This window comes from Perissodus microlepis, chromosome 12, assembly GCF_051167445.1.
Source record: "Perissodus microlepis isolate ML-2025 ecotype Zambia chromosome 12, ASM5116744v1, whole genome shotgun sequence".
NCBI lineage: Eukaryota > Metazoa > Chordata > Actinopteri > Cichliformes > Cichlidae > Perissodus > Perissodus microlepis.
This window is the reverse complement of record NC_140472.1, coordinates 19,360,357-19,386,413: the sequence shown is the minus strand read 5'-3', so window position 1 is coordinate 19,386,413 and position 26,057 is coordinate 19,360,357. Positions and strand designations below refer to the sequence as shown.

The 26,057-nt window shown below is 42.4% G+C and overlaps 2 protein-coding genes across 5 annotated transcripts in view; both read left to right on the top strand.

Annotated features, from left to right (window-relative positions):
* Window positions 1–581: 581 nt before the first annotated feature.
* On the top strand, window positions 582–6,329 carry LOC146376188 (eosinophil peroxidase-like). The gene is made up of 15 exons (XM_084947276.1): window positions 582–609; window positions 1,034–1,102; window positions 1,361–1,445; window positions 1,578–1,750; window positions 1,849–1,981; window positions 2,119–2,248; window positions 2,360–2,566; window positions 2,656–3,019; window positions 3,114–3,274; window positions 3,359–3,617; window positions 3,695–3,865; window positions 4,330–4,567; window positions 4,671–4,870; window positions 5,035–5,076; window positions 5,202–6,329. Exons 2-15 carry the CDS (start codon window positions 1,036–1,038, stop codon window positions 5,618–5,620), a joined length of 2,649 nt encoding a protein of 882 aa, XP_084803402.1. The 5' UTR covers window positions 582–609; window positions 1,034–1,035; the 3' UTR covers window positions 5,621–6,329.
* Window positions 6,330–10,049: 3,720 nt separating this feature from the next.
* ebf2 (EBF transcription factor 2) overlaps window positions 10,050–26,057 on the top strand; it is a 30,459-nt gene continuing 14,451 nt past the window's right edge. For 2 of the 4 annotated variants that reach the window (XM_084947051.1, XM_084947049.1), the window contains exons 1-6: window positions 10,050–10,661; window positions 12,550–12,706; window positions 14,387–14,444; window positions 15,697–15,752; window positions 15,877–15,950; window positions 17,315–17,383. In XM_084947051.1, coding sequence (XP_084803177.1) covers window positions 10,528–10,661; window positions 12,550–12,706; window positions 14,387–14,444; window positions 15,697–15,752; window positions 15,877–15,950; window positions 17,315–17,383 — 548 coding nt within the window. In that variant the 5' untranslated portion in view covers window positions 10,050–10,527. Of the gene's footprint in view, window positions 10,662–12,549; window positions 12,707–14,380; window positions 14,445–15,696; window positions 15,753–15,876; window positions 15,951–17,314; window positions 17,384–26,057 lie in introns of all 4 variants that reach the window. The other 2 variants (XM_084947050.1, XM_084947048.1) reach the window with 1 other exon arrangement.

Here is a 26,057-nt window from a genome sequence, read left to right as displayed (position 1 = left end):
TGCAAAAAATTATCGTTGACTGAAATAAAATAAAAAGCAGACAAAACGGTTTCAAGTTTATACTTTGCCTAAAGCAAAATTTGGATGCTACGTGTTACACAACAGAAATCGTGCATTTTGTGCAGCGATATGCAAATATGATCAGCTTTTTTGGTTTGGTAAAAACAACCTGACCCATGTGAGAGAATAAATGGTGTACACTACAATCTGTGTATCCATGATAATACAACACTTATGGTGAAATGTTGTGTTCTCTCAAAAATTATTTAATGGAGACACAAACAAATGTATGAATTAAAAAAGTAAAGACACTTATTTGTGAGATTTTTCTCCCTCGTTTTAATCAAAACGCTTTCAGTTTTTGGTATTATTTAGAAAATGTTGTTCTTATTCTTTAATACCATGACTAAACAAAGGAGGAAGACCCGCCTATAAAGGTGACGGGCAGGAAGTAAGAACGAGAAAATTCCGAGCAAAATTCCTGCCTGCAGATTTTGCATGGGATGACGTACTTGTCCACTGGCTCTATAAAACACCTGGGTCTTACTCTGAGCAGCGCAGACTTCTGACAGCTGCTGGTGGATGCCACAGGACATCAGAATACGGAAGGTACATTTCTTGTACACACACACACACACACACACACCCATGTAACAATACCAAAAAGGTTACATGCCTGAAGAAGAACCAGTCAGTTTTACTATATATATATATATATATATATATATATATATATATATATATATATATATATATATATATATATATATATATATATATATATGGAGTGGCTCCAGCAGATCCCGGGAACAACATCGGAGATCTCTGTCCAGAAGAGCGCAGTCCTAGGAACAGCTAAGATACTGCGCAGGACCCTCAAGCTCCCAGGCCTCTGGTAGAGGACCCGAGCTTGAAGGATAAACCACCCGCAGGGGCGAGATGGGTGTTTTTTATATATATATATATATATATATATATATATATATATATATATATATATAATTTACATTTTATTTTACTTTTTTTCCCTCAGAGATGAATCGGTTTCTGTGCCTTCTGGCTGTGGGCCTGTACCTGTGCTTGCAATGCCAGGTCAATGAAGGTGAGTACTACCTCTGTCTTCTGACAGCAGCATATAACGTTTGATGCATTCCTCACTCAAGTGAAATGATCACATGGTTCTACCATTTGCCTTAGATATTTTCGAATTAATTTATGAGATGTCAAAGAAAGTTTTATGCTTCTTCTTCTCTTCTGCATTTATATCTGTGTGTAACAAACATTTTCATGCAATAAGCGAAGTATCTTGCAGTCAGTGAAGCAAGGAGTGAATAAAAGCAAACATTTTCTCTTTTATCAGCACATTTGAGTCAGAGCTTCATTGAAAACACTGTGATGGCAGCAAAGGCAAAGGTGGATGCAGCCTATCGTTATTCAAGGCAACAGTGAGTCTCCAGACCTCTTAAACTACAGCTAAATCTTCAGACCCTGAACCGATGGGCACAGCAAAAATCTATGTATTTTTCAAGGTATCCTACTTGAAACTTTAACAAATATGAATTCCTCACACATCACAGGAGCTTGGATCGCGTGAGAAGAAACGCACATTATGCTGATGTTGTGCGGCTAATGAAGCAGCCCAGAGGAGCATCCCGCATTGCTGTGCGCTCTGCTGATTACCTGGCTAATTCTTTGCAAATGATCACCGAAAGTCTTGAAAAGCGTCACAAGCGCTCCATCAATGCCACAGGTGTGTATTTAAAAATGTTCATTTAAATTTCAATTGTTAAATTTTCCAGTTTACTTAAATGTTGAAGTGAATTAATTTTCATCGTCTGTCTTATTCAGATTTGATCTCTAAGGAAAATCTACAGGCCCTCATTGAACTGACAGGCTGCTCTCCACGTCACCGCATCCCTTCTTGTAGGACAACTCAAAACTTGCACGCATATCGCACTGCAAGCGGTGTGTGCAACAACAGGTGAGACAATCATTTCCAGAATAATTATTTCCCATTTTGTGCTGACAGTGATGCCTATAATTTGGGACTTGGGTGAGGTCTTTTGTTGGATGTTGTCTATCTTTATACAATATAGTGTATCTGCTGCTCTCATGTAGGAAAAACACCCGCTGGGGAGCCTCCAATACACCTTTTCTCCGCTTTCTCCCTGCTGAGTATGAGGATGGCACTTCTACACCTAAAGGCTGGACCCGTGATCAAGCAGTGAACAATCACATTCTTCCCCTGGTAAGACACTTTAGAATTTCATCTTTACTGGGCACACTGCAAAATGCTCTAAAGAAATATGTGCATGAAGCCTCTCTACACAGAATTCATTTTCTACATCCTCATACACAGGTGAGAGAAGTGTCCAACCGCATTTTGCCAACACCTACCGCTGACGTGCAGAGCGATCCACTCTACACTTTCCTGGTGACAATCTTTGCCCAGCTCACTGATCATGACCTGACCTTCACTCCTACTTCTCCTTCCATTGCTTCATTCAGTGACGGCATTGACTGTGGAAAGACTTGCACGCGCAGAGACCCCTGCTTCCCCATTGATGTTAGTGCCACTGCATTACTCAGGGAAATACATATTTGCATTCAAATGCATGCAGAGTGAATGCTGAGTGTGTCTTGTCTTCCAAACAGATTCCTGAAAATGACCCCCGGTTCGGCAATAATTCAGAGGATGAGTGCATTCCTTTCACCCGCTCAGCACCAGCTTGTGGCTCCGGAAACACTGGCTTCAACTTCGGTGCAAGCACAGTCCGCGAACAGATGAACACTCTCACGTCCTTCCTCGATGCAGGTGAAGTCTACGGCTCAGACGAAGCCAAAGCTCGCTCCCTCCGGGACCTCACCTCAGATAAGGGTCTTTTGAGGGTCAATGACATTTTTAATGATACCGGCCGTGAGCTTATGCCCTTCAGCTCTATGGGTACCAACATGTGTGCCACTCGAGCTCGCATTACGAATACCTCAAATGCGGTGGAGGTGCCTTGCTTTTTCGCTGGTGAGTACCATCAAATACACTGACTTTCAAATCTCTAAAGTGCACACAACCAACAAGACTTGTTTTTCCCGCTCTAATATCATGTGATTTTAAGGTGACGATCGCGCCACTGAGAACAACGCACTGGCCGCTCTGCACACTGTCATGTTACGTGAACACAACCGACTCGCACGTGCTCTGGCCTGTCTCAATCCACAGTGGGATGGAGAGAGACTCTACCAGGAGGCTCGCAAGATTGTGGGCGCCTATCTGCAGGTTAGTGAGGAGCTAGACTTCCTGAAGTATTTTAAGTACACTCATTATTCAATTACACTGCTGAGTTTCTCTTTGGTCTTTTAGGTGATGACATTCAGAGACTTCTTACATCACATTGTTGGTCCAGACGTCATTGCAGAGCTGCTGTCCACCTACCCTGGCTACGATGAAGACGTGAATCCCGGGATCGCCAATGTATTTGGCGTAGCTGCCTTCCGTTTTGCTCACCTGATGATTCAGCCAATCATTTCCCGTCTTGATGAGCAGTACAAGCAGCACCCTGTATACCCCAGCGATCTGCTGCACAGAGACTTCTTCACACCATGGAGGATGATCTTTCAAGGTGGAGCCGAAATATTTAACTTTTTAGTCCTATCATCGAGGATTTTCAAAACTGAAATGATTTTGTGTGTTTCTCAGGTGGTGTGGACCCTGTCATGAGAGGGCTAGTGGGTCGCCCAGCCAAACTGAACACTCAGCAGCACATGATGTCTGAGGAACTGACGGACAGGCTGTTTAAGTTCTCCTCTAGGGTGGCACTGGATCTGGGTTCACTGAACATGCAGAGAGGAAGAGACCACGGAGTCCCTGGTATTTGTTTAATCTTTATAAATATAAGTATATTTAATCTGACAAGAGAGAACTGCAGTCCTTAAATATAAACCATAAACCTACTTTTTTGATTCATTTGATTGAGTATGTTTGATAGACATTACTTGCTACAATAATCTTTATTTTCTTTCTTTATGTTATTTTTAGGTATTTGTTTTACTTAGAGTTATTTAGCTAATTGTATATTATTCATGTTACTTGTACTTCTATTGTTAATGAAACTTTGCAATTTCATTTTTTTCTTTAAAAAATTCCTATCATTGCATGTCAGTAATCAGTGAAGGACTTTAAGCTACTCTACCTTGCATGGAAAGTACTATACAAACACATTTTGATAGATTTTTTTGACTGATTAATATAATTAAGTTTGCTTAATCATTCAAGGCCTCTGATGAACATGCATAGAAGATGAACTGTCCTAAACTGTGCTTAATCCTTTTCAGGCTACAACAAGTGGCGCAAGTTCTGTGGACTGTCGGAGCCACAAACTCTTGAGGACCTGGCTGCAGTGTTGAACAATACAGATCTGGCACAGAGGCTGCTGAATCTCTATGGCACCCCTGCCAACATTGATGTGTGGCTTGGAGGTGTGTCAGAGCCATTTGTCCATGGAGGAAGAGTGGGACCTCTGTTTGCCTGCTTGATCGCAACTCAGTTCCAAAAGATCCGTCAGGGAGACCGGTAAGCAGAAGGAAAACAAAGCGAACACTGTTGAGGCTCAGGGGGCTGTGTTAGCCTTACTGTTGGATTTGGTCTTTAAACTTTAAACGTTGTCCCATTTCAGACTTTGGTGGGAGAATGATGGAGTCTTCACTGAGGCTCAGAAACGGTCACTGAGGAAAACATCAATGGCTCGTATAATCTGCGACAATACTGGTATCACTGAAGTCCCTGAAAACCCCTTCCTGTTCCGGCCTCGAGGGAATGGCTACACCCAGTGCGAGAACATCTCTAAGTTTGACCTCAATCCATGGAAGGAGGGTGGTGAGTCCTTGATGTGAAATTAGACTCCAGACAGTCAGTGACATTGGATTATTTAAGAAATAATTATTTTTGCTTATCACTGCATGTCGCTAATCAGTGAAGCACTTTAAGCTACTCTTAAAGGATTTTGGACATACTGATTTTTACCTTTTTTCTTTTTTAAGATTCAGATTCAGATGAATCTTCAAGTTCAGAAGAATCTCCAGGTAAACCTCTCACTTATTCTTCTATATTGTCCATGCATGTTCAAATTTATATTAAAGTATTACATGTAGCTTATATTCAAGTTTACAGGTTATTTCGTTATAATAGCACTTATGTTATTTTTCAGAAACAGAACCACCTTTTACCTCCATCCCCCCTAACAACCAACAGAACATTGCTTTCTCAATGCGACTTGGCAGCAACTCCCCCAACGCTGGCTATCCAATCATTTTCCGTGACGTGATCTACAACAGACAGAACAGCTACAACACTCAGAATGGGATCTTTACATGTGAGACCCCGGGTGTTTATGAGTTTGAGTTCAGCCTTACGATTTTCCAGAGGTCTGCCAATGTGGATCTGGTGCGCAACGGGAACCGGATTCTTCACTCATTCACCACAAAGCACACCGGTTACCTGATGGCCAGTGGAAGCATTTATGTTCAGCTTGAGCGTGGTGACAAGGTCTGGCTGGTTGCTCGTAACAGTGCCAATGGCATCACTAGTAACAGCTACTTCAACGGGCATCTGCTATTTGAAGTGTAGGATGTTTACTAATAGACAGCATCCTCACAACAATGCCCAGTTTTTTTTGCATGTCTTTTATTTAACTTGCACCTTTTAAAAGGCTGCCTTTAGGTTATGATAATTATGACTGTTATAATCATTTTGTAGGTTACTAAGATTAAAGTGACCCCAATCTAAATCCCTTAACCTCCTTGACCTGGCGTCCACATATGGGGACATCACATTTTGGGTTGTCTAGACCACAACACTAAATTTTGCTCTTTCAAATGAGCCATATTGCTCAAACAGGCACAATTGTTGTTTCTCATTTTGTTTTTGTACTGAGGAAAAATGCTGCTGTGTTCAGACACCAAATAAAGAGTTCAATTATGACACTACAAATCTCAAATAGCAAAGAGAAATTTAAAATGAAAGAGTTGAGGTATTAGGAGGTTAAAGATAAAACAACTGAAACATGCTGTGGTTAATATGTTGCACTCTTTAAATGTTTTAAAGATTTTCATTTAATGAAGAAATATGTACAATCCATTGATACCTGTGCTTGCAAAAAGGGATGAAGACGTTTGTTGTGAAGATTCATTTTAATCGTGAATGATTTGTTCAATCTTGTCTTTTAAATTCCTGAAGATTTATTGTTTTTCATCCTTTTCCTAAATCACACAAGAGATATTTCAAAGATCATGCATTTATTCATAAAGATTTATGACTTTCAGTTCCTAATAAATGAAAATTAAAATGAGCAACTAGATGTTTTCTTTTGATCCCTCCAACTCTGAAAGTCAGAGCTGAATGCTCCATGCAGACCAGGAGATGGCGTTGTCGTAGAGGCTTTTAAATCACAGGAAACTAGGCAGACGCGCAACCACGTGGATCAAATTCACTGACTTTACTAGAATGTTGTGATTATGCTGATTCTTGAGTTATTTTAACTCAATCTGTATGAAGATTGATGATTCTTTAGAAACATAACACTTAATTTCGTTTAATGTTTCCTTTAAACAGTTTGAAAGTTTGTGATAGTTTCATTAGAACAAAGAAACAAAGCATTGATCTTTCAAAGATGACTAAAGCGAAAGAAAATATAATATATTCTGGCGGTATTTATCCCCGTGTTTCTGAAACGATGAACCCAATTCAGTAGTTGGTAAATCCTTTCCAAAGCCAAGTTTCTCTTATTGTAAAAATAAATTATCTAAACTATTACAGATCATAAACTCACGCTCCCATGAAGTGGTCCGCATTCAAAAAGGGGTTTTCTATTATAAGTTCATGTCAGAATTTGCAGCCTGACAACAAGTACAAAATTTCTCAAATAAAGAACTCAAATCAAATTTTAAATAGGAGGTACGTTATCGAGTTAATTTACATTAAGCACTTCACCACTTTGAGATTGAGAGTTTAAAAGCATTCTTTGATCATTTGTTTTACATTTACTTATCGCAAAGGTTTGGAATAGTTCTTTTGTTTTGTTTTGTTTTTTGTTTGTTTTTGTTTTTTACTTTCAAAGGAAGCACATTTTACACTTTAATGACCGAAAGTAAAATAGCGTTAATGCAACACCCGTGCATTTTGCACTATTAAAAGTCAAAACATCTGCAGTTGAGATGAAAATTTTGCAGTAATGTGTTGGGCAGATGTTAACTGCACTGATATCATGAAGCCAATTTGCAGTGAAAACCCATTTTGATCAAACAGCCTATAACAGTCATGTGGGGATTTATTCAGATCCTCGCGCACAAACAGACTGTCTTCTCTCTGTGTTATTGAAAGTAGCTATGGACCAATCCCTGTTTTCCATTTGGCTTGCAATATTTTATTCTATATACAAACATTAAACAGAACTTAATCCGAATGTTTGGGGAAACTTTAGCTGGGTGATGATGCTTAAGGAAAGAAAAGTGGCCACCCGGCCTCAATTGCAGATGCCGACACTTCTCCCGGGGATCTGCGTCCTTTCCTAAATAAATAAACAAACATATAGCGATCGATTAGGGACGTGGAGGGTCGCATTAGCTCTGTTGTTTTCTGCACAGTGGAGAGGAGGGACGGAAACCAGCTGCAGCGTCTGCGACTCCCCCTTACGCACAAGCCACGCCCCTCCTGCCCTCCGCGGACACGGTGCCATCCGTGCAGAGTGGATTTGGTTGTCCCATGGGAGCAGGGGAATTCTGGGGAGGACGAACGGCACACGATACCCCATTGTTTGGTTTAGCAGTCACCAACCCCCCCCCCCCTCCCCAGCTCCTCCCTAAAACGCACGGCCTGACCGTCTCAGTGGGTTAAATTGATTAGAAAGACGTTTGCGGTCTGACTAATCCCCCATTCTCGCTCCGGCTCCCTGCTTCACCGAATTACAAAAGCCACACATTTAGAAAGTCTTGCAGGTTGCGATAATCGCGGCCGAGCCTCTCACACCTGCGGGGCTGAAGAGTCGGGGCAGGCCGGACAAGTCAATACTAGACGAACTCCCAAACACACAGGTTACAGCAGGAAGATTTCGGTTAATGCTCTGCATGGTCTTTTTCCTCTTTTCAATTCTCAAGGTGCACAAAAGCCTAAAACCATGAACATTAAATTATAATCGACAATACTCCTGTACAGTAATTTAAGTTATTTTTCTCTATTTGTTTTGCATTTATTTGGAGGAACTTTTTTTCTCAATTATAGTTAAAATCGGTTTTCTTAAAAGAGTCAATGATACAATAAATTGTTTTAAAGTATTTTTGAGGATTCTTTATTGACTCCATGCACATATAGAGGATTTTTACAGAAGAGCTTTGTGTCATCCTCTTGTCATTTTTTTGCCTGCATTTAAAAATTTCGAGATCCTCCCCTGCTTAACATTACACGTGGCCCATCACGATGACAAATTCTGTAGCACTTACACCAGAGGAACTATAAAAACTTGTCATTTAAATAGTAAACAAATAGATAGTTACCGCCCCCCACTCACACGCACACACACAAGCATACAACAAAACGTCAATTCCATACAATCTACATCTTAAAATTTAAAGAGCACATCTTTGTCGTTTCCTTGAGATCCACAGGAATTTTATCTTTCGCCTCTGTGTCATCATGTATAGATTTTGTAATGGTTTTAGGGTTAAGTAGAGCTGTCAGTCATTTTAGGAAAAGTGTGTGAGGGAGACGGCGACAGGGCGGAGACTCGGCAGCAGGATTCCCCAAGACTGCTTTCATAATTGGGGGAACATCTGACTTTGTCCCGCGCTGGCAGATGGTGAGCTGAGGCGCGATCCAAGGGGGGAGATTTACATTCATTGTCCAGGCGCACAAACTCCACATAGAGACAATAGTCTCGGTAAGGGGCAGAGAGCCCGCGTTGGGTGGGTGGGTGGGGGTAACTTTCCCTTTCATAGCCAGACGAATGGAAGCGGAAATTAATTTTATTCCCCCCCAAATGTAACCTAAGAGCATTGGACATACAACCCAAATTTGACTTTAATGAAAGTAATAACAGATCAGAAAGCACAAATGGTGAAATGAACCCATCAGCACTGTGCTTGGTTTCTTTAATATGAGCCAGTAACGAAATCATCAGATGGAGCAGCAAAGGAAACTTTGTCAGACTCTCAAAACTCGTAAGTTCATGTATTCCATTTTTTTCTGCGGGCTACAGAGGATGGTAATCATGTTTGTTAACAGCATTATTTGCAACGGGTCTCATGACTAGGTTGGATTTGTTGAGGCAGTCTGTCGTATTGATTAAGAGAACTCATTTCGGGCACTGTCAGGCAGCGCTCCAAACGCCAATCAGAGTGCAGCGTCGTCGGCTGCTGGCGGAGATTGATGGACCAACCAGACGGCCATTGTTGCTGCTGACACTGATGCGATGCGTCCTCAGCGGAATCACCGCGTTCAAAGGAGCAGACGGTCGAGCTGCTGAATGCGTGCCTGTCGAGAGCGCACTTGTGTTAAATGTTGACTTGAATGAATAGACCAAACAGAACTGGCTGTACGGGCTTTTAAGGGCAGTATAGCTGCGCAGCATGTACAAGACAATCTGAAACCAAACGCCAGTAATTGTTTTTTAAATACACAAAAGCGCCCAGAAATTCTTAAAGTTTTTTTCTTTCCCCCCCTAACGTAACCTTTCACGTACCTTTTAATAAAAGGTTTCAATGACTACACTCCTACGTCTGCCACACACACAAAGAAAAAAAACGTGAAATATAGTATACACACTAAATTCTTAAATTAACAACGTTTCTTCATTATAAATGTTTTTTTGTGGTTTTATTTGATTTTTATCTAGGGAAACTTCTCTGTGTTTAAAAAAGTTTGCTGCTGGAGTCACAGGTTGGATGCTGAATCTGGCAGCAGACCAAACAAGGGATGCACTTTGCACCAATGAGAGCACCCATTTCAACGATCCCATATGGCATCGAGGCCCCGCCTCCACGCCCCATCCCAGCTGAGGGTCTCATTCATGCTTCAACACAGTCGTTCGCTACAAGCTTCCTGGCCCTCGGATCAACTGGTTTGATTTGGCCCTGTGACAAAGGAAGACTTTCTGCACACTCATACTTTAAAGAATATTTCGAGACTCGCTCCCGGATATCTGCGGAGCTGAACGCACAGAGCCCGTTCGGACTGACGGTGGAGATGTGCGCTTGGACAATGCTTCACATCAGTGGAAGGATATATTTACTATCATCATTTGAACCATAAAAGAAAGTCCTTTCGGATTTTTAACGAGACGCCCCTGAAACATCACACAGCGTCGGTTACTTCTTTCCCCCCACAAAGCTCTGTAAATGCTCAGTTCGTTTGTGGCGCTTTGGAGGAGCGCAGCGCGTTGAAGTGGACCTTTTCTTGTGTGCCAAAGTGCTTTAGGTGCCTAGCTCAGTGTTTTTTTCAACTGCTTCAAGAAAGTGTTACCAGCCGATCGGAGCAAGGTGTAAATGTTTGGAATCCAGGAACATCTGATTCGTGAAGCGAGCGGATTAAAAGAAAGAGGTCTTGGAGAGGAGATGGATCCAGTCCGGTCGTGGGTGCGCAATGTTGGGGTTGTGGATGCGAACGTCGCAGCGCAAAGGTACAGAACAAACTCAGCTGATCTGCTGACTTTAGGTTCTCACCATCCTCTCATCTGATACGCCCAGGCTTGTTTGACTGCTCATGATGGAGACATCTTTATAGTTTATTTATCATCATCATTATTATTATTATTATTATTATTATTATTATTATTATTATTATTATTATTTATTTATTTATTTTATTTTAATTTTTTTTAAGGTCGAACGTTAGAAGAGGCAACCTTTGAGAAAAGAGCTGCAAACTACTTGTTGCAAAATATGACACCAGTCCCCTATAAAACTCACTGCCCCCAAACTCGTAAAAACTTCCTAAAAGTGACGAAAAAAATAACAACAAACATTTTTCATAATGCTTGAAATGATAATGAAACTTGCCCCAAATGCAAAACAGCTAACAATTATTTATTTGTACATAAAGGCAAGAGGCATTTAATAACGTCATTAGTTTTCGTTCACAGGAGCGGAGATCACTGTTAAAGCTGTTTGTGACTAAAACGAAATACATATTTTTCCCAGAGCAGCTTTAGCTTCAGCCTAAAGGCAACTTCATCGTCACCTGCCACAAACTTTACAGCTCTGATTTTTTTTAAAAACAGAAATGACAGATTTTCCAGTGTTGGCTCTTTCTTCTGCTTGTTTTTTACTCTTCCGTAGATGTTCAGTCAGCTTCTGCACACATGTATTAATTAATATATATATATATAAATATATTTACAACACACAAACCGTATTGTACTTCAATGTTGAAGAAACAGTCATGAAGAAAGCAGAATCATTTTCAAGATGAAAAGTTGGCAACATGCTGAACAGCGCAGCACGCATATTTTAATAGAGCAAATAGAAAACAGTTATCAGGATTATTTATTCATTTTTTAAAGTATTTTAGTGATTTTTTTAACCAGATGGTAGCTGGCTGTTTGTTTTTTAATCGACACTTCTTTTGTTCAACTAGAAACAAAAACTGAAGTTGTCAAGACAAAATCTAAAGTGCACTCGAGTGTGATTTGAGGTCTTTTTCAGACAAAATTAAAATTACAGAAAAATTTAACAAACAGTCAAACCTGCTCTGAACCAGCCCGCAGATTCATAACAGTCTCTTTTTTTATTAAGATGAATTCAAACAAGCGTTTCACGTGTCCAAATCTTTAATCCGTGTTAATTAAACACTCAGTGTCCTAATGTATATTTTAACTGTGATGCTCCGCCATCGACACAATTTTCACTTAAACAAGACGTCGACACTTTTCAATTTTCAAGTTAAAAAGAAAAAAAAAGTTTGAGTAAGTTTGGCTTATAATGACGTTTTTTCTGTATTTTTTTTTCTAGTCCATATTTGGTTCTCCTTGAAGGGTCAAATCTATGCAAAATTATCCATCAGTTTAGTTATTTTATTTGTTTGGCTTATGCTAATAATTTACAATTAATGTATGGATCAAAGAAAGACTTTGAAGAAAAAAAATGCACGATGATAAATATGCTTTTAATATTTAAATGTTTTAATTAATTCAAGTGATAGTAAATTTAACGATAGTTATTGTTGCATTTAATCTATTTAAATTTAACTTTCAAGATTTATTGCAAATAGAGAAAAGTGTTTTAGTTTAGTTTGTTAGCATGCTTGTTGTGTTTCTTTGTCCATATTATCATTATTATTACCCATATTATTATTATTATTATTATTATTATTATTATTATTATTATTAATAATAATAATAATAATAATAATAATAATAATAATAATAATAGAAAGCTTGTTAATTGTTATTTAATAAAAGGAAAACAAGTATTTCTATTTGATGCTATAAATGTGTTTAATTAAATAAAGTATGATAATATTCAGTGTGATAAGCGTGAGCTGACTGTCTCTTCCGGTTGTGTCCTAAGTGGAGTGGCCCTGTCGAGAGCTCATTTCGAGAAGCAGCCGCCCTCAAATCTCCGCAAGTCCAACTTCTTCCACTTTGTCCTGGCGCTCTACGACAGACACGGCCAACCTGTGGAAGTGGAGAGGACTGCGTTTGTGGACTTTGTGGAGCACGAAAAGGTGTGTGACTGTTCCCGAAAGCTTAGAGATGTCAATTCTACATCGAGTTTTAATATTTAACGTGTTTAATCAAAATCGCACGACATAAGAGATTATCCACATGTATTTGTAATATACAGTATTTCAGCCGTAACCAGGTGCTCAGCTTAATTCCCCCCATCCTTGGTAAAGCCAAGCATATCGAACAGCTGACGGCTACATGTTTACACAAGCTTTACCCCCAATGAGCTGATGATGTGGGATTGAAAAAGAATATCTAATGACTAATTAGCAGCTTGCCTCATTAGGAGGACATCACTACTTTTTTAAAATGCAAATTATGCTCGCTCCTGTTAAGTTATACAGTGAACTAATCATCAAAGTCTCCTTTTCCTTCATGCCTCTCTCCCATACTCTAAATACTGCTGTATGGGGTGGGGGGATTCCTCAAGTTGGACAACACCAAAATAAAGAAGGGTGCAGCATGGAGAGAAAGACAGAAAGAGTTTGAGATATGCCTGGAGTAAAGCCTTATGCCCAGTGTTAATGGATGTTTTTGCCTTGTGGTGAGGGGGCACAAATCTCCTGAACTTATGGCAACCACTGCACTCTGTGGAAAAGACAAGGGGAGTCTATCCTAACAACTAAAGTTCTAGCATACTTTTGGGTTTTTGGAGCTTCGGAGTGAGGCAGGCAGCAATCCTGATGCCAGGGCCGAAGCTGTTGGCGTGCTCCCCTTTGTGCCACACAGACCATAGACTAATATGACGGCAGTGGAGAAGTTCATTTTCTGCATGGTTACCCTGGCATCTGTTTTTGCTTTGTAATTGCGCAGAGGTAGAGTGATGGCATGGTGAAGTAAACATCCCTCTGTGTATATTTACAAAAGTTATGAAGCTGGGCATCCATCTATCTCCAGGTGTGTTCTCATATTAAGTTTGGAGCTTTTTCATCTTATCTTCATGCATCTTAATTTCCACCCCGTTTCCTCTCCTCTCCTTGCAACTGTCTCCATTTCCCAGTTTCTCTACTCCCCCAACCTTCTTGTTCTCTCGCCTCCTTTCTCGCGCTCATCTCTGCGATGCCAGCCTCCTGGGTTATTGGACCAGAGAGCATTCCTCTGAGACCACTTAGAAAGACCAGTGGAGGTAGAGAAAGAGAAAGGAAGAGGGAGAACACAGAAGAGAGGGGGGGAAGAAGGAAGAAGTGAGAGGCTAGCGGAGAGTGTAGGGCAGGGGGGTGTAAGGAGGGATAGCAGAAAGGAAGTTTTTCTGTCAAGGTCGACTGCTGCTCAGTCTCACACGCAGTACTTTCCACTCGCTGGAACACACTTTGCCCTCACACACACAAGTGCATATAGCCATGCCTGCTACCTCACTGCAGCGAGGACCACTGCATTTGATCCGAGGGGTTTTTTAGGCATTTGTATCAGAGATGACAGTTCAACCTCTACAAAGAATATCCGACTCAAGGTTAAGTGCTCAGCTTATGAGCACAACACAGGGTCCCAAATGAGCTTTGAGCCTACAACTCTCTGATCTCGATGCTGCTCCATGGGAAGGGCGAGCTGCAGGATTAGGCAAGACTCACTGTGCTTAACCCTGTTTACTGATGCCCAGCTGTGCTTATCTGTACCCCAGTGAGCCTAACTGTATTCTCTGCGTTTGTCTGTACGCCTGCCTCTCTTTTTGCAAGGAGCAGACGGGAGAAAAGACCAACAACGGTACTCACTACAAGCTGCAGCTCCTCTACAGCAATGGTGAGTAGGTTCAAAGATGAGCAAAAATTGGACAAACCTGACACACACCTCTACTCTTGACTTACCCATTAATTTCCCCTCTAGCTCTTATCACTAGATTTATACAATTTACTGTTCAGCTTTTCAAGCTGTTACTTATGGACCCATGTATAGGGAAATGAGGTGCACGCTGCCTCCCCATCCCAACACCTCCTCAGCTCCACGATTCCTCTTTCCACTTCCCCCATGGTGCTTCCACAGCAGATCAGGGGGGATACACAGAAATTTGGTTCCCATGAGCCACTGCTGCCCCAAGTCTGTCGCAGTGGCACCCATGGGAGAGAAGATAAAAGACGCGTTCCAGAGCAACCCGCTGATACACACGCATACATACAAGTACACTAAAAGCACTTCCTCTCATCCCCTTCCCCCAAGCGTTATCAAAGGCATCTCAATCGAGACTTTGATGAAAGGAGCACATTTTAAAGGCAATACTTTCCAAACTCTCCATGAAAAAATTCACAGGCAGCGTGGTCTCCTCTGAGGGAGTAGTTCAGTGCGTGTTGTCTCCTTCTCCTGAGGCAAAGTTTTAAAGAGACACACCTGATTACATGCAAGTAAGAAGAAATGTTCTAAAAAAAGAAACAACCCGTTTGTTTCTTCATTTAAACTCTTTAATAAGCCGATCAGCTCCCGTTCGAACGCAGCAGAATGTCTCCTGCCAGTCATAGCTTCACACAGGAACAACCATAAAAGGAACAGCTTGACAAGCCGTGAGATTCTGGTTATAAATTGTGGCCTTAGAGTTGAATATGAGTAATAACCATCAGACATCAAATAACTCAATCCCCTCAGAAACCATCACAGAGGAAATTTGAACTGCATGCCAATCTTGTTCCTCCATGTTGGCTGGACAGAGTTCAGTGCTTTTTTTCTTAGAGTCTATCCAGATACTGTGGAAAAAAAAAAATTCTATCATAAATCTTTCCATCTTATTTTGAGAATCCACAGAGATTTATCGCTGAGTGGTTAGGAGAGGTAAGAGAGTTTAAGCGCTTAATGTGACAGATCGGTTATGTTTTGCAATTAATTTAAAATGAGCATCTCTTCTTTGGAGGTTTCCAGCACAATAGAAATGTCTCTTTCAAGCTTCAGTAGCCTCTACCCGCAGCTTACATCCAACTAAAGAATGACAATTATTTCAGTGTAACAGAATCGTTCTCATGCTTGAAACACTTTATAAAAAGTGACATTTTCTTTTTTTTTCCTGCAGGGGTTCGCACTGAGCAGGATCTTTATGCACGACTTATTGACTCCGTCACTAAACAGGTTGTTAAACTTTCCTAAAGTTTTCCCTTGAATGGGATTCCTCTTAGAGTTTTAAGAAACAGCAGTTAATTTACTTTTACATGAAACTCAGTCTGACCCTTTGCCCCTTGCTTCTTCCTCTCAGCCCATATCGTATGAGGGACAAAACAAGAATCCAGAAATGTGTCGAGTTCTGCTCACACACGAGGTTATGTGCAGGTGAGTGTCTCACACACACACACACACACACACACACACACACACACACACACACACACACACACACACACACACACACTAACACTAACCTGCACCTACAAATGTCAAGTACTTATATCCATTACATTCTTTCACTTTGTTTAGTCTCAGTCAGCTTTAAATGGGTTTTGTGGTGATGCTTGGGGCTGTACTTTTTAAAAAATTACCCTGTTATTGAACTGTAAGTCTAGGTTGTCCATCATCGTCCTTGTTACAGTTGTAACCCACCGCTGCTGTCTGCTGTGAGGCAGCATGTCCCTGGGAAAGCTCCCGTTCCGTCTTGGAGCGCTCCACTCTCTCGGGCCTGTGGTTTTCGCAGTCAGAAATCAACTGACAGCAGCAAACACTTTAGGGGATCAATCTGCTTTTGGCTCATGGAAATAAAAATTATGTTTAGACATGCATGAACTTTATTGGCACTGGATGACAAGTGTGGTGGTGCAGCCAGTGCCAAAGAGCAGCTTCGGAAGCACAGCGAGTTTAAGAAGGCTGGTTGTGGCTTAGGTAGCTGTTTTTTTTTTGTGGATGTAGAAGAACTTTAAGAGTGTCTGGAAGTGGGCATTGACCTATAGGATGTGAGGGCCACAGGAAGAAGGCTAGGGGGACTGGAATATCAGGAGGAGGGCTGAAGCAGAGTGAGCTTTGCCATTGTGTAGCCAGCAGATGCCCGAATGTGACTCACAGCTGGCTAATAACAGAGCCGAAGAGGCAGAGGGCAAGCGTCACAGCTGGGGAGTGAGGCCGTCTGACAGGGGGGCGGAGGGGGGGGCAGGGCAGGGCCAAGCTGGGACACGAGAGGGGTAAGGCGAGGTGTAGGGGTGGCAGATGGTTAGGGGTGGGGGCACTTTTGTTATGCAGTGAAGGGGAGTTGGGGGCTTTGGGAGGGGTTGTTGAGGGGGACTGGTTGGCCAGCAGGCTCCTCGGACAAGACCGCTGACGAATGGTAGGATGTTATGGGACGGTGTGCGTGCGCAGTGAAGCTGCGTGGGGGTTGAGTTTGATTTCAAAATCAATGTGACAGATTGCCTAGCTGGCTTTTCACTTTTTCAATGGTCCCTCACTGTTTGTAGGGTGTGTTGTTGTACCTTTTCTTCCTCTTTTATTCTTTTGTCCATTCTTCCCCACCCCTCCCATGCTGCTTTTGTGTGTTCCTGGATCACGGCCCACTGTGGGGCAGAGCAGCCGGGGTCTATGGATGTGGATGGGTCAGAGAAAAATGGTGGCTCCTCCTGTTTAATTTGTTGTTGTTGGTGGGGTTTGTTTGTTTTTTTTTTCCCACAATGCTAACTTTTTCCACTTTCCTGTTTCTTTAACCGCCCACTCAGTCGCTGTTGTGAGAAGAAAAGTTGTGGCAATCGAAACGAGACGCCGTCCGATCCAGTCATCATTGACAGGTAATAAAATCCAAGCATGTCCCACACAGTGTCCATCACCTCAAACCATCACCTATCTATACTATCTAAACTCTCACAACAGTCCCCTCTGCACCAACTGTAGAAGAAGCTTACACATGCTCTCTGTTCATTTAAGACATAATACCTAACTGTGCGTGTATGCATCACATGTCAATCTTGTTCTTCTTCTCCATGGGAAGTATGTTCATTGTTTCTCCGGGGCGATTTACACCACATCACTGCAAACAGGCGGTAACATCCAGTGAAAAGCGCCCGTGTCTGTCTCCCATGTGTCTTTCTGTCTGCGGCTTTCTGTTTATCGGCTGATCTATCTTCAAGCTTGCTGGGATCTGTTTCACTTTGGTCACTCATTTGCACCTGAGACCTGACAAAAGCACAGATTTACTTTTATCAGAAGCATGTGGATCATTCACACCACCAGACGGGCTCACATATGTACTTAATGTTCACCCCGAGGGCCAGTTATCAGGCTTAAAGGGAGATGACCACCCCTGTAATCAGCGTGTGTGAGAGTCTTCACGTCTAAAGGGCTTTTGGAGGTCCCACACTGTCTGCCTGGCATTAACCAGCGTGATTGATACTCATAAGCAGACCGTATGTGAAATACCTACTGTGTGATGTCATGGGGCAACCTTCATCACCTCTCTCTCCCTCACTCCCTCCTTTGCCCTCTCCTTCCTTCTCTCCTTCCCTGCAATTGTCTGTCTAGAAAGCACTCACTTCACATATATCAAGGACCCTTTTCTTTCCCCTCCTCAGTTCAAGCCGGCTGGCTGTTGACAGTGTGTCTCAGAGGATCTCAGATGAAGATAGTTTTCATATAACGGAAAAATCGGGTTGTTGTTGTATGAATTTTCCCAGAATACCTTGGAGCAGCTGCTTTTCCCATTTACTCTAGAACATTATTCTCACAATCGCTCCCTCCGCACCCTTTTTATACTTCCTCCTAACATGGCTAAACTGCTTTGAAATTTGCTTTTTAAGTAGATTGGCGGTTTTCTGGTGAGGAAAAACAAAACAAAAACAGTCTATATTTCTTTGTGACTTTCTCTGTGTGTGTGTGCAGGCTGGTGTGCAGCTCTGAGGATTGATTTAAATTAAATCATTGACCTACTGTACTCTCTAATCACACTGGCCATATCCTGTCCTGATGGGGGCTTCTCCCTCTCGACTAGCCTACAAAATCCCCTCCTCAGGGACCCACCTATTAGAAGCCAGTTAATTTCTGCTAAGCTGGTGGAATACTGCTTTGCCCAATCAGAAGTGTCCTTACTTTTCTCCATATGCTCAATGTATGTATGCTCAACTAGGAGGAAGTTTATAACACATATGCATCGTTTGCATGCACGCAAACGATTGTATATTTTCATGCTTGTGGGGATGTTTATTTATGTATGTATATGGATCTATGTACGATTGTCTGTGTGTCTCTTTGACCCCTACACTGACCTTTTCCCCTAGTCCTTGCTTGGGTCTTAAATTATTCATGTGTGTGTGTGTCTGAAGCCTATGCGCATTTGTGTATGTGTGTGCACTTCTGTGTGTGTGTGTGTGGAGGAGACAGTCAGTTTCTGTGGCTCCAGTAATCAGCCTCCTGCTCCCAGCCCTAACACCTGTTCTCCAATTAACATGCAGCGTGCTGGGGCCCACTCCCTTCCACCACCACTGCTTTCTACCCTTTTCCTTCCTTCTTTTCTCCTTCTCCTCGCACCCTCAGTGCATTGCTCCCTTTCCACCTGCCCCAGTTTGTATCTGCGCTTCTGCACACCCCTCTCGCCCTTTTGCTCTCACATGCTTACTATTTTAACTCCCTATTGCTTAATTCCCGTGCTCCTCTTTTTTTTTCTCCGTCACATTACCATCTCCTTCACCAACACCCCCCTCCACCCTCCCTTTAGCCTGTCTAATTTTGCCATAATTAGGCAGTGTCATTAGGACACCTACCCAAGCACAAGGGAGTTTGCAATTCCCCAAACGGCCCAAACCCCCTCTTTTCTAATCTCCTTTCCATATTGTTTCAGTTTTCTCTCCCCCTTCTCCTGCTGCTGCTGCTACTGCTGCAGCTCCCTCCACCTTCCCTTCTTTCTAATCCTGATCTGAGTGAAAGGGGAGAGAGAGGAGATCACAGCTGATCCACTGGGAGGGGTGAAAGGACAGAGGGTGGAGGGATGAAGAGGGCAAGGGCAGGAGTTGACAAAGAGATGACTCGAGTTGCTTTTGGGGGCGAATTATCTAACGCCCCAGTGCCTGCTGTGTCTGCTAGTTTTGCAGCTGCATAGGTGAACTGTTATACTCGCAGTCCTAATGTGACATCTCTGTTTGCAGGATGTCACTTATCCTTGACTGATGGCCTGACTTGTTTTCTGATTGGTTAGATGAGTGGATTGTTCAATAGGAAGTTGGATCAATGCCTCTGGGCTCATTACTATAAATGTAATTCTTCAAGCTCATGCAATCAATGTATTTATTACATTACATTTCTTTTCTTTTCTTGTTTTAATAAACATGCGTAAATAAATCTTTTTTCAGAAACTGGTGGTTGATTATTTTGACAGGTCATTTTTAAGGTCATTTATTAAGCGAAATAGACAATTATTGAGTGCTTTCAGGTCAAAATTCAAATACTGGTATTTCTTTTATTTTTATTTCTTTATTTTTGGATGATTGCTTTCACTGTTTGAAACTTAGCTCATTCTCAATCTCAACCCAGGCAGATCTGTTAATGGTGGTATTATTGCAAAACTGATCTCTGGCCTCAGAGAAACTATATTGGTTCTGGGCCTCAGTATTTATGAGTGAACTGTGGGGTTTACAATGGAGACAAGCAGATGTCAGTATTAGTATTAGGCTGTGTGGGTTGAATGGGATTTGTTGGGGGGGGGGGGGTCAGCTCTGGGTGTGTGCTTTTATATTTGGCTAAGAAGCTGAGATCAATAGTTGGTCATATAGAGTGTGCAGAGGGATCCATTGTAAGGCAGGAGTCTTGTGAGGGGCACTGGGGTGATCAATGGTAAGCACTATCTCACTAATTGATCGTGTTTCCAAGAGGGCCCTTTTTTAACAAGCCGGTGCTCAGAGAAAAGACGCATAATCAATAGGAATTTTCCAATGTTGTCAATATGCCTGTTCCCTCCCCCACACTGAAAATGAGCTCACAAGGACTGTTGCATACTTGTGCACACTTTCATCAGCAGCAGCTTAAACCCAGATTTTTTGTTTTTCAGAAGGATGCATTTAGAGTTTATTTTATCTTTTATTTATTAAAACTATAGTATATGAGTCTCGAGAAATGACTTTATTTGAGCTTAGCTCCGAGAACGATCCATTATTCTTAATCTTAGGTTGTGGGTTGTATTGATCTGTTTGTAGTCCTGGTTCTAGTTGTGTGCATGTACCACAGGTTTGTTTTCATTGAGTGCGTGCAGGGTTTCCTTGCTGATCAATATACAGAAAATTGGTTTAGTTTCATCTCAATTACAAATTTCCTCAGGTCAATGTGCATTATTGAATAGAATAGAATAGAATAGAATAGAATTCAACTTTATTGTCATTGCACATGCACAGGTACAGGGCAACGAAATGCAGTTTGCATCCATCCAGAAGTGCTTTAGTGATATAGATATATTACAATATATATTAGCATAATATAGATATGTAAGTATATTACAGAAATGGGTCTATTATGGTATGTTATAATGTACACGGTATGAAGTATGTTGTGAATATTCTATAACTATAGGTATGTACAGGCTGTAGTGAGTACAAGCTATGTACAGGCTATGAACAGGATATAAATATGAAAAACTATACAGAATATGAATAAATAACTTTACAGAAATCTGAGATATACAGTTATACAGAAATGGGAACTATGCAAGTTGTAAACAGTTGTAGGGTTAAAAATTATCGTATGTACAGAATGATTATTTACAGAGCTATACAGTAGTGCAGTTAAGATAAGTGAGATATGTGGATAATTTCTACAGAGGCTATATAAAGTGCTAGTGGTTGTGAGTGGTGGTTCAGTCCATGTTATTATTGTGTGTTTGAGGGTACAGTTGTCCATTGTGGGTGTGTGTATGTTCAGTCCATGTGTTAACGTGGGTCAGATGTCAGGAGGCAGAGTTCAGGAGTCTGACAGCTGTGGGGAAGAAGCTGTTCCGGTACCTGGTGGTCTTAGTCCGGAGGCTCCTGTAGCGCCTCCCAGAGGGCAGGAGGGTGAAGAGTCCATGTGATGGGTGACTGGGGTCTCTGATGATTTTCCCAGCCCTTTTCAGACACCGCTTCCTGTAGATGTCTTTTATGGCAGGAAGTGGTGCTCCGGCGATGCGCTGGGCAGTTTTCACGACCCTCTGCAACGCCTTCCGGTCCGAGGCAGAGCAGTTCCCGTGCCAGACTGTTATACAGTTGGTCAGGATGCTCTCGATGGTGCAACGATAGAAGTTCACCAGGATGTCTGAGGACAGGTGGTTCTTCCTCAGAGTCCTCAAGAAGAAGAGGCGCTGGTGAGCCTTCTTGACCAGCTTGGAGCAGTTGGTCGTCCAGGTGAGATCCTCGGAGATGTGGACTCCCAGGAACTTGAAGCTGCTCACACGCTCCACAGCCGTCCCCTTAATGTGGATGGGTGGATGTGGGTCAGCATTCCTCCTGTAGTCCACGATGAGCTCCTTGGTCTTCTCGGTGTTAAGCAGCAGGTTGTTTGTGTCGCACCACTCAGCCAGACGATCCACCTCCTCCCTGTAGGCGGCCTCATCGTTGTCACTGATGAGGCCAATCACCGTGGTGTCATCTGCAAACTTAATGATGGTGTTGGAACCATCAGCAGGTCTGCAGTCGTGGGTGAAGAGGGAGTAGAGGAAAGGGCTCATCACACAGCCTTGTGGTACACCGGTGTTCATTGTGATGGTAGATGAGCAGTGGTTATCCAGCCGGACATGTTGGGGGCGGTCGGTCAGGAAGTCCAGTAACCATTTGCAGATGAGGGAACTGATGCCCAGGTCTGTCAGTTTCCTGATGAGTTGTGAGGGGTGGATTGTATTGAACGCTGAACTGAAGTCTATAAACAGCATTCTGGCGTAGGTGTTGTTGTTGTCCAGGTGTGAGAGGACAGAGTGCAGTGCGATGGAGACTGCATCCTCTGTGCTCCTGTTCTGGCGGTATGCGAATTGGTGGGGGTCCAGGGTGGGGGGGAGACAGGACTTGAAGTGTGCTAGGACCAGCTGCTCTAAGCACTTAGTGATGATGGGGGTGAGTGCTACTGGGCGGTAGTCATTGAGGCAAGATGGGTTGGAGTTTTTGGGTATCGGGACGATGGAGGTGGATTTGAAGCAGGCCGGTACCACAGCGTGGGCCAAGGACAGGTTGAATATGTCTGTCAGCACTCCTGCAAGCTCCCCAGTTGCAGTTATTAGTGAGCAGTTCTTAATGCTGGTATAAATCTTATGTCACATTTGGATATCTCGCTTCTGCGGTGCTTGTGAGCTGTTAAACTCTGTCATTTTTATTGTTTTTTATGGCTCGACGCTGTCTGGAAAGTTTGACAATAAACTATTCAAATATCTGTTGCTGTATGTAAATACCTGCTCCCTGCCACTGTGGTGTATTAGACAGACAGTGTGACCATCTGTTTTGATGTTAGTCTTTCCACCTGCGTGTGCCTGCCTGTCATATTTTCTTTAAAAAACCCATGATGATGCAGACTACTTCCCTCTGTGCTTCCTGCAGGGCTTTGCTGCCTACCTGATTTCACAGCAGGTCACATAAAGTTACTCCTTGTCCTACTAATGATGGGGAATATTGGCCTCCTCATTCTTCAACCGAAAAGAAAATAGAAGCTACAAGTCTTTGGGAAAAGAACATTAAACTATCAGCCAAAGAATAAATGCAGCAACATTTTTTGGACTGTGTCAGAGGTCGAATTCCTTCCCTTTCCCAGATGCATACTCAAATTCTACCGCCAACTCGCCCCGTTAGGTCGTCATATACGCGCTTGAGAGTTTTATGTGTGAGACAACAATGTCATTTTAGGAGACTGTTTCTCATGCATCCAGTATTAGATTTGCCTTTTACTGTACTTAATTAAAACTCATAATTCACTCTGTGTACACTTGTATGCTGTCTTTACCTTTTTCCTCTCATATTATTTTAGGATGAGTTTTTTGAGGTTTGGTCCAAAGCTGGAAATGGTGCGCGTAGTGTCTGAACCCACACGCTTTGGAAAGCACAACTCAGTTTCACATTTTTATTGTGAAGTCACAGATCTTTTTGCCAAGAAATTATTGAAGTCCAGTCAAATATCTCAAACCGTGTTCATACGCGCCATCCTGAACCCGAGCAATCAGCGCTAAGATCATAATATCATAGCTACATGGCTTCAAAGTTGGATCTCTCAGTTACCTTTATTTGATCCTTTGACTGGAAAAGAGTTGAAGATGATGGTGGTGAAGTTGTTGCAAACTGAGACAAATACACCTTCACATACTCTGAGTGCAGCTGTAGCTGGCTGAGGTGTTTAAGCTGTCAGTTTCTATGACAGTAAGTGGCAGTCCAGTTACAGGTGAGCCTCAAAATCTAACATTTTCAATGTGTGCAGACTTGGCTTTAAAGCTGCTGTTGAATACACTAAAGAAACTGAACATGTCACAGAGAAGCATGTGTGCGCTCTTAGTTACGGATACAGCAGCCATTATTATCTTTGCATAAATTACCTGTCTGTCACACATGCATGTTCAGAGACAAAGTCTGCCCCCCTCAGTCCGCTGTCACAGGACTCTCCCTGGTGAGCTGGTACTGTCCAGTCCCTCCAGACCCTCTGTCAGCAAGCCCCTCATGCAGGGGTCCAGGCAGCGTGGCGACAGAGCCCTGAGGCTCTAGTGCACAACGCCTCACACAGCAGAGCGGCACGCAGGCTGGACCACTGAGCAGCTGGCACAGGACTGTGGGGATGGCTCCTCCCTTGGGGCAATGCAAGCAGGAGAATGACACAAAGACAGACAGGGAGAGACGATGCAATGTCTAGAATATCAAATTCTCTGACAGGCACCGCATCAAACAGTAAGAGCCACACTCAGAGTTAAGACCGCTGAAAATGAGTTCAGGGACCTTTGCTAAGTCTCAAGCTCTCTACATTTTGGTGTCATGTGAGCTGGAAATACCCGGGACTCCAGCATGCACAGGAAGTGTATAATGAGTGGAAGGTTATGGGCCGAGTTTGTGTTTGGTCACCTTTGCTCTGATACGGCCAGCATTTGGCTGTTGTGGCTTGAACTCTGCCACAAGAAGTAGGCCTGGTTTGTTTTCTTTGAGAGCCTACACAGGGGGCAGTAGGAAACAGACAGCAACGGAGAGATGTTGTGACAGGAAATGGGATCGGACTACCAATGGATGAACTGTGGGGGGGTATTTATGAATGGGAATTTTGAGGAGGGGTGGGATGCTGGGGAAAACCCTCCCATTTGTCTAGCCACTAATAAGGTTCACCTTTGGTTGAGCAGTGAAGGGATTAAGCAGGGACACTCAAAGGATCACAAGTGGGCAAATTACAGTGATTTAGCAGCACTTCAGATCATGAGCAAGCGAACAAGCATTCCTGCACTGGACTTTCATAAGAATCTAGAATCTTTTGTGTGTGTTTGTGTGTGTGTTGGGGGGGTTGCTGGAGTCAAAGGCCAGTTAGCAGTGGTATTTAGTAACAGGGGCTGTTTTCTTTGGCTGGACACTGCTGCTGGGGGTGACTGGGTTTGGTTGTGGTTAAAGGCTTAAATTTCACTAATGACTTAACAATGCCCCCTGGTGCTAAGCCGGCCCCACAGGCCACCTTGTTTTTTTGTTTGTCTATTTATCTGGGATCTGGAAAGACTCTTATTTTTCTTAGGAGTTAGATTTCTCTGAAATCCCTGACGTTCACTTTTTGAAAGCATTTCCAAACACTAATATTTACACTTCTGCAGTATTTTTAAAAAAATAAAATTTGATTAAGTATCACAGGCAAAAGTTATACTTCCTGCGGTCCATGAAAGAAACAGACAGGCAAAGACGCTGTGTATAGACACAGTTCTTATACAATAGCTTTTCATTCGTAAGAACTTCAGTACATTTATCAAAGCTGCTTGAAAAAAATCAAGCATGGAGTAGAATGGAGTGCAAGATTGCTGCAGAGAACCTTCCCACTGAAGGCAAGTCCATGGTGTGTTTCCATCTTACTAAGAAAATCTTTGGTGTGACCGTTATTAGCCATTCTCAAGCAAATCTAATGTGTAGAGCACAATGTAGATACTGCATCTTTAATAATAATCTTTAATAATTTGTTAACTGTCACAATTTGCTGTCTTTGTGCTATTTCAGATGTTACATCATATCCTATAGTGATGGCTATACCCAGGTTATGTTCCCCTTGAGATTTAGTTTGATTTAGTTAAGTTTTTTCTTCTGTTTTTGTTTTTTGCTGACTTCATGATAGATTTTAGTTACAGATAAGAAAATAACCCACACTTTCTATTGACCGTATGCAATACACAATTTTTTTAACTGTCTTGCAACAAACAGCGAGCAAAGAACCAAAATGGGCTTAAAAGTATAGAGAGTGAGCTAAAAGCCTGAAGTTTTTGAAGCATTTTCACGAGATCTCATGAGAACTGTAGCGGTGGCTTGTCTG